Source organism: Egretta garzetta, unplaced genomic scaffold (genome assembly GCF_000687185.1).
Source record: "Egretta garzetta isolate BGI_Z169 unplaced genomic scaffold, ASM68718v1 scaffold598, whole genome shotgun sequence".
Lineage (NCBI taxonomy): Eukaryota > Metazoa > Chordata > Aves > Pelecaniformes > Ardeidae > Egretta > Egretta garzetta.
Genome location: NW_009260621.1, coordinates 999,421 through 1,015,084, shown reverse-complemented (window position 1 = coordinate 1,015,084; position 15,664 = coordinate 999,421). Strand labels below are relative to the sequence as shown.

The 15,664-nt window shown below is 42.6% G+C and overlaps 2 protein-coding genes across 2 annotated transcripts in view; one reads left to right on the top strand and one right to left on the bottom strand.

Annotated features, from left to right (window-relative positions):
- CENPL (centromere protein L) overlaps positions 1–186 on the bottom strand; it is a 4,832-nt gene extending 4,646 nt beyond the window's left edge. The window contains exon 1 of the mRNA XM_009645348.2: positions 178–186. Coding sequence (XP_009643643.1) covers positions 178–186 — 9 coding nt within the window. The remainder of the gene's footprint in view (positions 1–177) is intronic.
- Positions 187–613: 427 nt separating this feature from the next.
- On the top strand, positions 614–15,360 carry DARS2 (aspartyl-tRNA synthetase 2, mitochondrial). The gene is made up of 17 exons (XM_035900746.1): positions 614–628; positions 992–1,122; positions 2,426–2,492; positions 2,788–2,889; positions 4,096–4,191; positions 5,183–5,306; positions 5,950–5,996; positions 6,714–6,820; positions 7,598–7,667; positions 8,259–8,438; positions 9,288–9,395; positions 10,618–10,680; positions 10,862–11,014; positions 11,860–12,078; positions 12,561–12,671; positions 12,888–12,963; positions 14,118–15,360. The coding sequence occupies exons 1-17, from the start codon at positions 614–616 to the stop codon at positions 14,327–14,329; spliced, it is 1,881 nt and encodes a 626-aa protein (XP_035756639.1). The 3' UTR covers positions 14,330–15,360.
- The last annotated feature ends 304 nt before the right edge of the window (positions 15,361–15,664 follow it).

The following is a 15,664-nucleotide window of genomic DNA, read 5'->3' as shown; positions in this document are numbered from 1 at the left end:
GAAAGAAGCGCTTGTCTCATCTCTGCCGCCGCCTCTTTTGGGTTTTGGTTGCTGTTTTTCCTCCCTGGGACCCAGGTCAGGGTAGTCTGCAGAGGAGACTAAAGGCACACTCACGATAAATTGTCTTCCCTGGATTTTTTTTTTTTTTTAAATGTCTTCTCCATGTTTTTATTTGACTTTTGGCATCTCATAGTCAATTATCATTCAAAGTATATCAAAACCAATTTGTCTAAATTTATTTTTTTCTGAGCTTTTACTTTGCTTTTTTTCCCCCTCTTTTTTTTTCTGTAGCACACAATCCGTAAAAAAACGGGGTAGCTGGATGCCTGACACGAAAACAAACCTTCTTGCCCTCTACTTTTATTCTTTATAGCCTTCAGGCTGTGATGAAGGTAGCAAGGGAGGCTAGTTCATATATTTATACACATCTATATACGTCTAGGTAGTAACATCCTTCAGATTTCTCCTTGCAAGCTGAAATTCTGGCGTGCTCTGTAACCAGTGTGCTTGGTTCTATAACAAAGTCGTGATGCCAGGCACCCTGGGGTCTGTGGAAAGCTGCCTGTAGTCATGGTTCAGGCCTTTTACCAATAGTTGCAGGCAGGAAACTTCGATGTACACCCACTTGGTGGGTGCTAGTATGTTTCAGTCTTGGCTTGTCAAGCTCCCTTTTTGCTGTGTCTTCCAGATTCAGATGTGGAATTGTCAGCGTGCTGTGGGACTGACTGATCTGTAGCTTTCCCTTCTCTTGTCCCTGAAATTTGCAGGGCAACAGCTTGCAGCAAGACTGTGTTTGTATTTCTGTATGAAAGTTTGACTGAGACACAGCTCCTAAAAAAAACTTGTTTAGAATAATTTCCTGTCAGATTTATGTCCTAGTGTATTGCAGCAGTTGTATTGGGGATATATGGAGTAATTTCTTCGTATTTGTCTAAATTATGTTGGTGTTCGGGGAGCTCTGTAACTGCTTTGTCTTGCTTGACTGCAAAAGCCACAAGAGAATTTTTTTGTTTTTACTCAAGACCTCAATAGCTTTGTCACTCGGACCAACACTTGTGGAGAGCTGCGTTCTGCTCATGTGGGACAAGAGGTCACACTGTATGGATGGATTCAGTACCAAAGGTAGATGCAAACCAAGGTGAAAATTAAGATGCTTATTTGCCAGATCCAATGTGTTCTCTAGGCCTGGATTCAAACACTTTTTTTTATGCTTCAGGTTATTTTTTTCGTATCCTGCAGTGGTCACTTCTGAAGTGAGTAGAACAGTCGAGAACTGTGCCAGATCAGTATGTAAAACTTCAGAGTTTCATACAGATGTTAATTGATCCTCACTGCAGTACTGTAAAGTGGTTAAATGTTATTACCCTTGTTGTATAGGAGAGAAAAAAAAATAATAGCATATTTATAGCAATTCTAACAGCTGTGACCAAATCAGTCTTTTATATAGTGTCCTTTAATTTTAGGCAAGCAATGTTGTTTGTCTTTTCAACTACAGCAGCTAATGATGCAATTTTTAAGTATGGAAGCTTTGCTATAGGTGGTGTGATATAATCACTCCTAATGGAGTTGTAAATTTTTTAAATGCGGGGTGAAAATCATGTCTGCATACAGCATGAACAATGCTCCAAAATGTTCTGATCTGGGTATGTACTTGTAAAATGGAGATAGGTCCTGTGGCTTTGATGACATTAATTTGTATCGAAAGTTGCATTTTGCGTTTACCAGCAGGGCTGGTTTTTATCCAGCATTGTTCTGCAGTGATAGTCTGCATGGATTTTTTTTTTTTTTTTTTTTTTCGGAGGTCCAGAGCATCTCATCTTTGAACAGTCATGGGTGGGGTTCCAGGAAACAGAGTTAGGATTATAGCAATGAGTTCATTGTGCTCTTGCTTTTAAGGACAGCCAGAGCATGTTCCATTCGACAGCTTCTTGGTGGATCAAATACAATGGTAGCTGTCTCTACTGCAGCTGAAGAGATCAAGATTTATGATTCTGGGTTTAGGAGTGTGGATTGTTCGTGTGAAACTTTTTATGGGACCAGTGTTCTCCTTCTTGGTTGGAATTTTTTTTTTGTAGCCATGTGAACTTTAGTTTTATTGCTCATCTAAATGTGTTTGAACGATGTTTCCCAGCAGGAAATCGCACATGTTCAGAATCCTTGCCCTACATGAATTAATGTTCGAGTCAGAATCCTGCCTCTTCTGGTTATTTGCACATTGTTTGTCTGTGGCTGGGCAAAATATGAAACAAATTGTTCAGATTAGATTCAGATATGTGAAAAGTTCTGTACATGCATTACTTGAAAGTGCTTTGAGATTAGTCACAAGGTACAGAAAGTAGCTAGTTGCCATGTACTTTGGCTTAAAAAGCAGAAGACTACTGAATTATTGAAAAAACTTTTTCCTTTTGTGTTTTTCATGGATCAGACAAGGCCTATTTCTGGTTTTGAGGGATTTCCAGGGACTGACCCAGATTCTCATTCCACAGGATGAGGTAAGTGCTACCAAAATATGAGTGTCTAATATTTTTATTTTTCCTTTGGTAGCTTGGGTCCAGCAGACATGGAGAGCAGAATGAAGTACTGGGACTCACAAGTCAGACTCACAAGTAGATTTAAGCGTTCTGAGAGCCCTGATCTGACACTGCAACAGAAACATTAATGCTGTTTCCTCTGGCTTATGGGGAGTGATCCCAGATTCAAAATGGGCCGTTAAGAAATAAGGCCCTTGAGCATGGTGGATTTGTACTATTCTTTGAATTCCTGTGAGACATTGTTGTCATCTTGCAGGCACATTCCCATGTGAAGACGCTCTTGTCCAATGCCCCAGTGGAGTCTGTTGTGCGAGTGACTGGAATCGTGTCTGCTCGGCCCCCAGGGCAGGAGAATCCGGTGAGGATGTTGGGGTGTCTCAGGGGTTTTATTCCTTGTGGAAAAGAGCATTGGGTAGTAGGATTATGGTGGGGTTTGTGTCCTAGCCTTGCTGTGGGTTCTGGGTGCGTGACAGCCTATCCTTGGATAATGTGAGGTGAAATAACTGCTATGACACATAACTTAGGAGAACCTCAAAGCACACTACAGACACCCATGAATTGAATTGTATTCCCTTTGAAAGGAAGACGGGTAGCTTTTTCAGGCTTTCAAAGTGTGGTTGGGAATTTCTCTTTCTTGAAAATAAGTGTTGTCATCACAACAGCATGCAATGACCTATTTCTCATTCAGAATAGATTTTGCTCTTCTCATTGTACAGGAAGCAGACATTGAATAATTTTTTAACCTTATATGTTAATCAACTCTCATTGTAATCAGCTGTAGATTAATCTGTCAGGAATGTATGTATCCCATCACTGGCAGGCCTAAAAAGGGAACCTGGATTTATGAGCATAACTTTTTTGCTCTGACCGTTTATAGGTGTCTATAAAGAATTCAGGTTTCAAGCAATGCTTTTATTTCTTTTAATCATTTATCACTTTGTTGGAAGGTTGTATATACTTTTCCCCTGATAAATAGGAAGAGTTCTGTAGGATCAAATGAACTTTGATGTGGCACAGTGCTAAGTGGGGGAAGCTGTCTGTTCTCCCTTGGGATCTAAGAAAAAGACTATTTCTGAGAACTGGTGTTCAGAACTGGAAGTTCTGAGAAGTTCCTCACAAGTTGCCTTTTTTGACTTGTATTAAGGACTGATGGTGATGCTGCTAATGCACACTAAAATGTATACTGTGTGGTTTCATTGATGCTACTGGAACTAATATTTTGTCCAAATGCATGTGCCCTAGAAAGGTCTGTGTCTGACTGTTTCTCTGTGCTCAGCGTGTCGTTCAAGGAGAAGGCAAAGGAAAAGTAATTCTACTTCTTGAAGGGATCAGTATGCTACTGGGAAAGAACATGCCATCTTTGGTGAGGTGACTTGTGTTTTTCTGAACAGAAGGGAAACCTAGGAGAAATCTGTCCTTGAGAGAAGTTAGCTGAGTTACACTGTGTGAGAAGGCAGGGGGGATAATCACATGGGTTTCTTTTTTTCCCCAGCCATCTGTGCCTTTGTCCAATTTGTTTTCCATAAGTTTTGAATCTAACTTTTTTCTTGCTTTCTTGCTCCAGAGAATGCCAACGGGGGATATTGAAGTGAAGGCGGAGACTGCAGAGATCCTAAACTCCTGCAAGAAGCTACCTTTTGAAATCAAGGATTTTATGAAGGTGTCCATGTTTTTTCCTTTTTTACCAAAATGGTGGCTTTTCAATAAATTGGGAATCTGCCCAGGGTGATGGCAAAACATCTGAGAGCTTTGTCTGGTTGTCCCAGCTCTGCTTTGGGGGAAAGATGGTATTTAAAATAGGGGTGCTGCTTGTTAGCTATGAGGATGTATTTCTAATTAGAGTTAAGCAGAAAACAAGGCTTGAATGATTACAGTGTGCAGGGTTTTCAAATATCACTGTAAGAACAGATGGTAAAGGGAAGAGTGAAAGAAATCAGGCTATGCTAGCTTTTTTGAGAGTGTGAAACAGAACCTGCCAATGCACTGCTGTGTTTTAAGGCAAGGGTGCTTAGTCTTATCTGGACAAGTAGCTAGTCAGACAGAGGATTTTCTTTCTCTGTAAGTACACAGTCTTATAAGAGGTTAGTTTTAGTGCAGGCTCCATGGTGTAGGAGTCACATCACTGTTAATGGAAGATATTCTCTGTGCCATTGAAACTGTGACTGACACATAGGTGTTGAAATTGGGAGCACTGAGTCCTATTCCTTCTGTGTGACGGGTCCTGGACAATTCCAATAATTTGTGCTACTTTAGTTTTCCTGTCTCTAATAAGGATGTATCACCATTTAATTGGTCCTTTAGATTTATATATGATATCACTTCTCTGCTTAAAAATCGCAAGGGCGATTGCTACAGTCTGTTGCAGGCTACTGAGAATAAGGAGGGCTGAAATCCTGAGCTTTATTGAGGCAGCTCTTGTCACAGTCAATGTCTGTCTGGTGGTTTTTTTTTTTTTTTTAAAACTAATTAAGTTTGGAAATGCTCTCAGTGGCTGATGTTTGTCTGTGTAGGTTGTGGGTAATGGGTGGGTTGTAGCAATAGAGCAGCATCCTTTTTTAGCTTCCTCCTTCTGTCCTGTGGCTTTAGGAGCAACTTCATTAGATATACAGTTTAAATTTTGTCTCTTAATCCTAATTATCTCTTATCTCCAGAAATCGGAGGCCTTACGGATGCAGTATCGCTACTTGGACTTGCGTAGCGTCCAGTTGCAGTATAACCTGCGGCTGAGATCACAGATAGTGATGAGGATGCGGGAATATCTGTGTAACCTCCATGGTAAGAAAAGTGCTTGAAGAACAGTGTGTGGCAAACAACATTTTAGCCCTCCCTTCTGTTTCCTGTTGCTGTGAGAGATTGCCAATCAGCTTGCTACTCCAAACTGGTCCTGCTTAGTAAGGACATGTCTGCTTGCCAGTGGGGTCTTTAGAGGGAAGTTGGCAGGCCTGAAGAACAACGTATATTGAAATCACTTAACATGCTACAAAATAGTTGTTTCAAATGAGCTACATCCAGTGAGAAAAGGCCTTTTGCAGGTAGTTTCACTCTTTAGGTCACCCAACTTGAGGCATGTCAAAGAGATGGATGTCTTATAGGGCTTTTGCTTATCTTAAAATCAGGAAGTCCTTTTTGGAACAGTAAAGCCTAGTTCAGAATGGATAGAGAATTAACAGTTTTTCAGACTGTATGGAGTCCTCTGTCATCAACAGTTCTGGCAGGACATCAGGGTAGCTCAGAGCCTTTAAATCTGTCATTACACAAGTTATTCTTAGAAGCAGCAAAGTCTGTAGATCTTGGAGAGTCCACATGGTGTGCTGGATTACCTATTTTGCTGACTAACCCTACTCTAGCTTACTTTGTGTCATACTAGTTCTCCCTGCTCTCAGCGTATTCTGTGTCTGAAGCATGTGTTTGTTCTCAGGGTTTGTGGATGTAGAAACTCCAACGCTCTTTAAAAGAACCCCAGGGGTATGTATTCTGTTGGTAATGCATTTTAGCCCCCTGCGATTGCATAGGCAGGTCATGGTTGAATTATTCTCAGTTGCCACTTGGCCTTCCTTGCTGTTCTCTCACTAAGCAACAGCTCGTGCAAATTTCTGATATGATACATGGATCCTTTTAAAAGTAGAGGGAGTGAAAGGGAAGAGGTGATATCTTGTGTCTTAATTTTGAATCTTCAAATGAATAAAGCTTCTGTTTTGTAGAGCATGTGCAAGTCCTGTCCTGGGACAGTCAGATTGTAAAACCAAAAAACTTCTGCTAAGCACTGTTTCCCCAGCATTTATCTCTTAACTAGTAGGTTACTGCAGTGGCACTACTCAAGTTATTTTCATTTCTGAGTTTATATTCCTTTCTTTCATTTCAAAAATACTCACAGCTGTAGCCCAGGAGTTGTTGATGCAGCTAACACACGGGGTTCTTGCACTTAAACCCCTGTCTTGGATGGTGTATTGTTATGTATTAGTCTTGGAGAAGAAGGTGGAGAATCCTCTGTTGGGATATTTTGGACCAAGTTGCTTAACTGTGTTTTTTTAAGTGTAATCTACAAACAGTCATTTCCTCACAAGTGGGCTTTCATAATGGGCAAAATAGGTCTTTTCCTCTTGTCCTTCTAGTCTATGCTCTCAGTCAGGAATTGAGGCTGCTTATCTGTTGAGCTGTGTAAGCTTTTCTTTCTGATGCTAGGGAGCGAAAGAATTCCTTGTGCCCTCAAGGGAAGCGGGCAAGTTCTACTCTCTGCCTCAGAGTCCTCAGCAGTTCAAGCAGCTCCTCATGGTTGGAGGCCTGGACAGGTAAGAGTTTCTTGGACTCCTGTTCACTGCACGTCCTGTCCAGAGTTTGCTTGCTTTGATCGGTGAAGTTTTAGGTACTGCCCCAAAGAGGCATCCTCAAATACTTAGGACTTTTCAGCTAGGCTAGGCCCTTTGCCCTCCCCTCCAGCAATAATGCCTCCCAGTAAGAGGACATATATCCTGTTTGAAGGTTGAAATCTTCACTGTTGTTTTAAATAGAAACGTGACCTGAAGCACAGTCTACCTGAAGGGTGGAAAATCTAGTGTATGGTAAAAACCTCTCCGAGAGTAACGTATAGAACTGACTGAGATGAGGCTGGGCAGCTAAGCAGGACTGAGACAAAGAAAGCATTTTCTCAGGGTGCATGAGTACAAAGATTTTAACTGGGCCTGTTCCTCCAAATAAAATTGAAAGAGAGGGAGACAGTTGTTCATGTAGTGAACTGCAGGCCGGGTCTTGACCGTGAATGAGTTTTGCATGGCCGTTAGTGGAGTCCAAGTTTGGAGTGGAAGGTGGGAAAAGGGGTTGTATACACCCCTGTTGGGGCACAGCTCACCTGGTAGCCTTCACACGCCTCTGGAGGTATGGTTGGAGATGGATACAGCTGCTGATACAGTTGCTTCCGCTCAGTTCCATGCTTTTGAGGGGATGGGAACAACCAGGGCTATGATCACTTGCTGCAAAGGGAACAGAGCTCTTTTTTTATGGTCAGTTCTGTAGCCACAGTTTAATTTAGCGTACTTTAAATTGTTATCTGAGTAAAAGTCCTATTGCAGGTATTTTCAGGTTGCTCGCTGCTACCGGGATGAAGGTTCACGGCCTGACAGGCAGCCTGAATTCACTCAGGTAACCAGCTCACATTGCCTTTTACCCTCCTCCTCACCCCAAACAGCTTGTAGCTGTTTTCCCTTCTGAAGGGTTAGTTTCTGCTAGCTCTTGTGCTGCTTGGGGGGTACAGTGTTGTTTGCCGCATGTTTCACAGGCACAGCCCTTTGAAGTTAGTATGGGACAGGCACAGAGACGTCACTGGGACATCGTTGTCCTTGGAAGACCGCACAGTCCCACGTGCAGTAGATGTGGGAATTGTGTTGCAGCAGTAATTGTGCTTGATGACGCAGTCTCCTGTCCTGCTGTGTTGGGCATCCCATTCCTCAGCCTTGAGATCCCAGTCAGAGTTAGCCTGGTTCATTCAAGGCTTCTCCTTCTGTCCTTGTCATCATTACCTCATTCAGTTCTCTGAGGAGATAAGTGTCCCAAGTCATCAGGCTGTAGGGGGATCATAAGCACATCCTCAGTCTAATGCAGTTATGCCATGATTTAATGTGGTATGTTGTTTCTTTTTATGCTGGCTTTATAGTCAAGAGCTTCTACAAGTAGCTGTGCAAAGGCAAAAACCTGTAGCTAATGTGGAATCCTGCTCTTGGTTTCTATTTTAAGATAGATATAGAGATGTCATTTGTAGATCAAGCTGGGATCCGGAGATTGATAGAGGGCCTCCTGCAATATTCCTGGCCTGAAGAAAGAGGCTGCATTACGACTCCTTTCCCTTCCATGACATATGAGGAGGCACTGGCTGACTATGGAACTGATAAACCAGACACTCGTTTTGGGATGAAGGTGAGGGTTTGCCCATTGGAAAATTCCAGCTGCTTCTTTCTGTTAGTGTTTTAATAATGTTTGTTTGGATCATGTATATGTGATTGGCTGGGGTTCTTAATGCTGTCATTTACCCTAGATGTCTATCCCATCATTGCTGCTTGGTACAGGTAATCGTCTCTTGGAAGAGAGGGTTTGATTATTTGGCTGTGGGAAAATGTATGTTTTAAGAAAATGTTATCTTAAAGAAAATGTAGTGTTAGGAAGCAATGCATCTTGACTGTCATAGAAACAGAAGCCCATAACGTATCCACAGATACTAAGTGCTTTTGTCTACTGCACTCCAAAGCATACTCCTGGTGAGCATGCTTCATGAGATAGGCTTCTCCAGCCTTCTAAGGGCCTGAAGATATTTTAAAGATAACAGACTGCAGTTGTTTGCATACTCTGTATATGAAACAAGAGTACAAAAGTATGAGGTAAGAATATTGACAAATATATTAAGAGAAACAGTGCTAAAAAGCAAGAAAGCATCTTATATTTCCCTAGGAATTAATTTTGGGAGTTTCTTTTTTTGGTATTCAGCCCTCTCCATTGTGGTAGGGTAGCATCATCTTAATCTTGGGTTTTCCTGGCTCAAACCCAACTTTGGGTTTTCCTGGCTGTCTTGCATTTCTGTTTCTGTGGTGTTCAGCTTCCTAATGGTTAATCCAGCTTGGCCCTGTTTGGTTCTTTGTGAACCATTTAATTTCACTGAACAAAGAAATAATGTCCCAGGGAATGGTGTTGAAGGTGTTAAGACACAGGTGCAGGATTTTTGCTTCATGTTCCTATCACTGCTCCTTTTTCCTGTGCTCTCTCCTTTTTCAGATAGTGGATATCAGTGACTTTTTACGAAGATCAGACATTCAGTTTGTGCAGAATGCACTCAGATGCCCACACGGCACTGTCAAAGCCATTTGTATCCCTCAGGGAGTGGTAAGTGATGCTTTTGCATACTGCTTATAGTTTATGTGAAATAAATAAAATGCCAATTTGAATTCCTTTGTTACTAGTGTGGAAATGTTCCTTGCTATTACTGGGGGAGTAGTGCCCTTCAGGGAACTTGGGATTGGTTGTGATTGACGTCAGGTTGGTCTGAGTAGTGTTAGAAGAGGGGGATGGAGATGATCAGGCAACGGAAAGAATACATTGTCCTCAGGAAGGGGCAGAAGAAAACAGAGCTGCGAGGCCCCTTGAGGATAGGGAAGCCTCTCGGGCATCAGCTTGCTTTTGTCAAGGATGGCTTCTGATGTGCCTCTCAATAATAAATCATGCCCTATGGCAAGAGATTGAAATAGAGCCAGGTATGGCACAGCTCTGTTCTGGACTAGTGAGAGAAAGATCAGGTGGTTTCAAGCCCTTCTCATGTTTGCTTTTGCTGCATTTGTGGGCATAACTCATGTCTCATAATGAGAATGTCACAGACCAAATCCAAGGCTGACAACAGATGTAGAAGATTCACACAGTAATGTATTTTGGCAGGGAAGGAGATTTAATTCTGGCTGTGGTCATCTTTGCAGCTTGGGCAGTATGGAAAAAAATCCACTAAACATGGAGTTTTATTTAGGGAACAGGACTTTCTGACCATGGTTTCTCTTGGGATTACTTTAATTTTTGGCACAAAATGTAAGTTACTAGCTTCCCACGAGAGGGCGCTAAGGTGTGTGTTAGAGCAAAACAAAAGTGGAATCTTGAGCCTCTAAACATTAGAGTAGCTGAAAAAAATAAAAATCTTGACACAGGTCCTCATTTACTGCATTTCTGTGCATGTGAGAGTCAGCCCAGTTGGTTTCCCTCTGTTTCTCCAAATTGAGCTATGCGTTCCTCATCAACAGTGTCATGTTAAACCCTGTTCCTGCATGCTGGAGGCAGTTACTTGGCAGAATCTAACTGCTGACCAGCTACATCTGATCTGTGAGCAGGGAGAAAAACTGCAGCTAGACGTACAATCTAGAGGGGCCTCTTCCTGAAAGGAGCCCGTGGAGAAGACGCCCAGCTGCAGCCTAGTGTCCTGTTCCACAGCCCTCATAAGAACTTATACTGGAAACAAAAGAACTTCAGAAGTTTAGAAACAGCTCAGTCAGTAGATTTGAAGCCTGGTCAGGCTTTCCATATATTTTGCTGATGTTTAATGTGTCTTCTCTTGCTCTTTCCCCAGAGATATCTTAAAAATAAAGATTTGGAGTCATTAAAGGAGTCTGCAAAATCGCAGTTTAACCAGGTGAGACAAAAACACTGCTGAGGCATTGGAACCAGTGAATGACAAAGCACGTATAAAGGCACTTGCAGGCAGAGGAAGGTAGAAGAGCAGTTTTTAATAGCTGAGAGTTAGTGCCTGAGCATGTGATGCTTCAGACAAGAGAGGGCAGCACTGGACTGAACATACTCTTATCTTTCTTTAGGAAATCATGGAAATTATCTGCAGACCTGATGGAAGCTTGAAGTCTCTGCTTACAAAGTTTCTTGGCGAGAAGCAGCAGTCAGAGCTTATCCAAGTGCTGAACATGCAGGTGGACGATGTGGTACTGCTGGCAGCTGGTGAACACAAGCAAGTGGTAGGAAGCATTTCTTGAGTGGCTGTGTGGGCTGAATGTTGCTGATGGTGGGTTTGATGTTATCGGCCCTTAGTCTAATTCTTCTTATTATTAAAATAGGTCATCATTAATTCTATGTTTCTCTGGAGCTGAAGCTATAGCAACAGCAAATAATGCATGAAATGTACCTATTGCTTTTATTTCCTCCAGTCAAATTCTGGGAAGAACTTGTAACTGAAACAAAGGCTGGAATATAAAACAGAAACAAATCAGTGCCTTCTTTCCTATCACCTTAATTTTTTTAAGCATCAAACAGAGATTGGAAAACAAGGTCAACTAGGTAATTTTGTCTTCCATAAGCAGATGACTAGAGTGATGCACAGCTACTTATTAGCAGCAGTGATGGGAGATTCTGTCCCTACCCTTCTCTGTGTTCTTGCCAGCAGATGTTGCCTTCCAAGCGTTGGTTTATGACAAGGTGTCATGATAGCCAAAACTTTGTCATATTTTCTTTCTGTGCCTTCATTTCTTTGTCTGCAAAGTGCAGATCTTACCTGTGCTTCCACACAGGTAATCCGTGTTTGTGTAGAGCTGGAGGTTAGTCTAGGAGAGTTCTGAGAGAATGGAATGTTTGGAAGAAAATAAGCTTTCCAGCTCCTTACTTGCCTTTCTTTGTCAAACCCTGGAGCTGCTGCTGCCTTCGCAGGAAGGGGCGATTTTTTTCAAGGCAAAAGTGTTTAAGGCAACAATTATAACTGATGCTGTCTCTGACACTACCTTGGTGAAACACTTTCCTTGGTTGGTGTTTGAGCAACTTCCCCGTTAGTAAAATTGCCCTTTCTCATTCTCTCCCTTCTCTTTTGCAGTGCTCTGCATTAGGAAGCCTACGGCTGGAGAGTGCTGACCTCCTTGAGGCAGCTGGGCTGGTGCTCCGTGATCCTACGACTTTTCACTTTCTGTGGGTGGTGGATTTTCCACTTTTCCTCCCCAAGGAAGAGAATCCCACTGAACTGGAATCTGCTCATCACCCTTTCACTGCTCCTCATCCTTCAGATACCAGCCTCCTCTATTCTGATCCCACAAAGGTAACTAACTTCATGCCTGCCATGCTCTCACTTTTACAGTTGTGTGTCCTGGAAAACTGGGCGAGTAGCATCTTCTTTTTACACAGCACAGTTTTTACTGTGAAAAGGGATGTTTTTTCATGGAACTGACTGTATGTATCTGGAAGAGGTGGCTTCCAGATTACTCTTGAATGGCAAATATCCACGTGTGCCATTGACAAAAGGGGCTTATAGGAAACAGTTGCTTAAGGGAAGGGCTCTTATATTCTGACCCATCCTGTGTTGCTTCAGGTTTTGATCAACTTTGCAAAAGGATTTATACTGGTCCCACCTCTGTCAGCAGCAGTCCATGCTGCAAATAGGACTGGTACCTGAACTGCAAGTGTTGTAGTATGTCATGTCTTCATTTCCAGTGTCCTTGCTGTCTGTGTGCAGGTTTGTGTTAAATGCAGCTGTGCCCCAGCCTTGCTAAGATGCTTGTTAATTTTTTTTTTTTTCTGCAGGTCCGTAGCCAGCACTATGACCTTGTGCTGAATGGCAGTGAAGTTGGAGGTGGCTCCATCAGAATTCATAGTGCAGAACAGCAGCGTTTTGTGCTGGAGAAAGTGCTGAAGGTAACACCTACAGATGTCTCTAACATTCTCTTGGAGATTTAAAGGACTAATTAATTTAAATATGCATTTCAAATTCTGAAAGAAACACTCGTGTGCTTCTCAGATAAAGAAATGTAACTCCTTGCCCTGAGTGACAGATGACTTCATCATACCTTCATCTTATGTTGCTAGTAGGAAGAGCATTGTTTGTCCAGTGACACTTATGTAATTTTGCAGGAGGATTCAGAGTTGCTTTCTCATCTGCTTGAGGCTTTGGAGTTTGGAGCTCCACCTCATGGAGGAATCGCTTTAGGTGAGTGCTCTGTGCCTCTCCAGGATGTCAGTGTCTTGTGACTTTTTTGGTTTTGTTTTTTTTTTTTTTGGCATATTAGAACCCAGGAACAAGCCCCATGCTTGTTAGCAAAAGCCTTGTCTCCTCCTGACAGAGAGGGCTGTTCTGCTATTGCTCTTTGGCACCATCAACATTGTAACACTGTGTGGGCTTACGCAGCCCTTCCACCTCTGTAGCTGCTTTGTAGAAAGAAACAGAGGTTTTGTCACCAAGTGCAGAATGTTTCGGTCTTCCTCCTCGGTGTCCTAGTGTGATTTAGTTCTTGTGCAAGGACCAAATCACATGTTGGTGGCTCTAAGGATGATCCTTATACACTGTTCTACAAACAATGTATTCATTAAGATTAGGTCATCTTTATTCTCATTCCTGCACAGCCAGAACAGGATCCCTGTACTGCATGCCCAGAGGCCTGGGACAGCATGGTACTTCGTTTAATGCCCTAGGTCACAGCCACAACCAACCTCGCCCTCTGCTTCAGTCTCACTTCCCTTCTTCCTTATCTGTTTTGCTCACTAATTCAGATAATGTCAGATATTTTTCCTAGAACCTTCCAAGTTTGTGGTTTTAAAAAAAGAAAAAAACCCCAAAACCAACAAACAAAAACCAAAAAAACCCCAAACAAACCACCCCACCAAACCAAACAAAAAACCCCTACAAAAAACAAAGGTAGCATTTTAACCTGTGGTCTTCCAGTGTGATTTCCCTCTGTTCAGTCACCCAGGGTCTCTTGTTATTTTTGAATTTCTCATAGTTGTAATTCTTCAGAACTGGTTGATCAAGAGCTTTGTTTGACCAGTGAAGCAGAGCCCTGACACTGTTCAGGCCACTTAGCTGCCCTGGTTTTGCAAAAGCACTGTCTCTGTCTTGCAGTCCTTGGTGTGTTGCAGAACTTTCTGTAACACTGAAAACCTTTATTTTGCGAGGCATTTCTGCTCTTTAGGCAAGTTTGTTTCTGTGCTGCTGGTTGAGACTAATTTTTTCCCTCTACTTGCTTCAGTTTTATTCTTCAAGCTCAGTAATATTATCTACTCCATCGTTCTGATTTTTTTCTGAATTGGAGGAAGTAGTATAGGGCCATAACTCAAGTGGTTCACCAATTTGTTTTCTGCTTCCAGGGCTTGACAGGCTGATCTCTCTCATCGTTGATGCTCCAAGTATCAGAGATGTCATTGCTTTTCCTAAATCCTTTAGGGGACGGGACCTGATGGGCAATGCTCCAGGCTATGTCACTCCAGAAGAACTAGAGGCATATCACATCCAAGTTTCCTGGCCTCCTGCAGAAAAAGAGGCAAAACAAAACAGACTTAAATCCCGTGTTGTAAGCTGAGCTGTTTAACCAGAGGTGGTTACAGCTTCTAAATGCGGGAATTCAGTTCAGAAAACATCAACTGTTATGGGAGTGGGGGGGGTTAGTGCAAGTCTACTGTACCGTGGCAGTTTCAGGATTGAATGGAAAGTGGATACGAGGGCTCCACGATAGGAATTCACATTTGGGTTGATAATGGGAAGAAGTAGAAAAGCAAAAGAAAAGAAGATAATTTTAACATAGCGATATGGAGTATGTTGGCTTTGGGGTGTCATACTGGAGTGATGATGTGATCTAATTTTTTTTTTTTTTCATTCCTGTCTTTTTCCATTTCCCTTGTAAAATATTTCTCCTCCCGTCTGGAGGAGATAGTGTCAGCTTCCTTGGCACTTGGTCTGTATTCCTGACGATCATTGAATCTCTTGGCTGAGGACTGTTAAAATAGAGCAGTGCTGTGCTGGGCCAAGAGCTCTAGACACTTCACAGCAAAACTTCAGTGCAACCAGCAGCTTGTCTCGTGCTGGAGGATACAAGATTGTCTAGAACTTGCCACAGGGAGTTCATATTCAGCTGTGTGATCTCTTCAAAGACGGGCAGAGAAGTGTTTTTATCACTTGTAACAGTTGTCCTCATAATACTTGTAAAACACGAGATGATCTGTCTTTGGGGCCTGTGGTCCCTGCTGCTTTTCAGCACACTAATTCTGAAGTTTGTATGTTTGTAAATAAAGTTTATCTCGCAATGTGGTTTTGACTGAGCTTGGCTTTGGGCTTTCTCTACAAGAAGAAAGAGCCATCAGTTCTTGTTTATGACCCCTGATCCTTCCAGGAGATGTCAAGAAATCTGTGACAGCATAGTAGGGTTGCCAGTCTTTGGTGAATTCTGCCTGGTCCTGCAAACCTGCTGCTACAGTGGTGAGTGGTGCAGCAGCAAGTTCGTTGCAAGTAACTGTTCAACCCTGTCCCACACCAGAACAGACACAGAGCAGGAGTGATTCTGTACTGAGTGGAGCATGGGCTCTAGCAGTATTCTACCACACCAAGTCACTTTGCTCTGTAGTGTATAGCAAGCCTTCTGCAGAGGCACTCCAGTAGGTGTTCTTAGCTCTGTGTTTAGGCTGGAGAAAGCAGAGACTTGGTGGGAGAAAAGGAGGAAGGTGAAGAAGCTGAGGAAAAGAGAAGGACAAGATTACCTGAATAAGTTAGGAAGATGGTGCGAAGGAAGAAAAGGGAGACCTACTGCGTCCCAGCTGGGAAGGACAGCAGGAGGCATCTGCCAGAGGAAGTGCACGAGGACAGAAGGAAGACTGCAATTCTTGTCTGAGCTGACACTGAACCCCAGCCTTCTGCAGGAGCT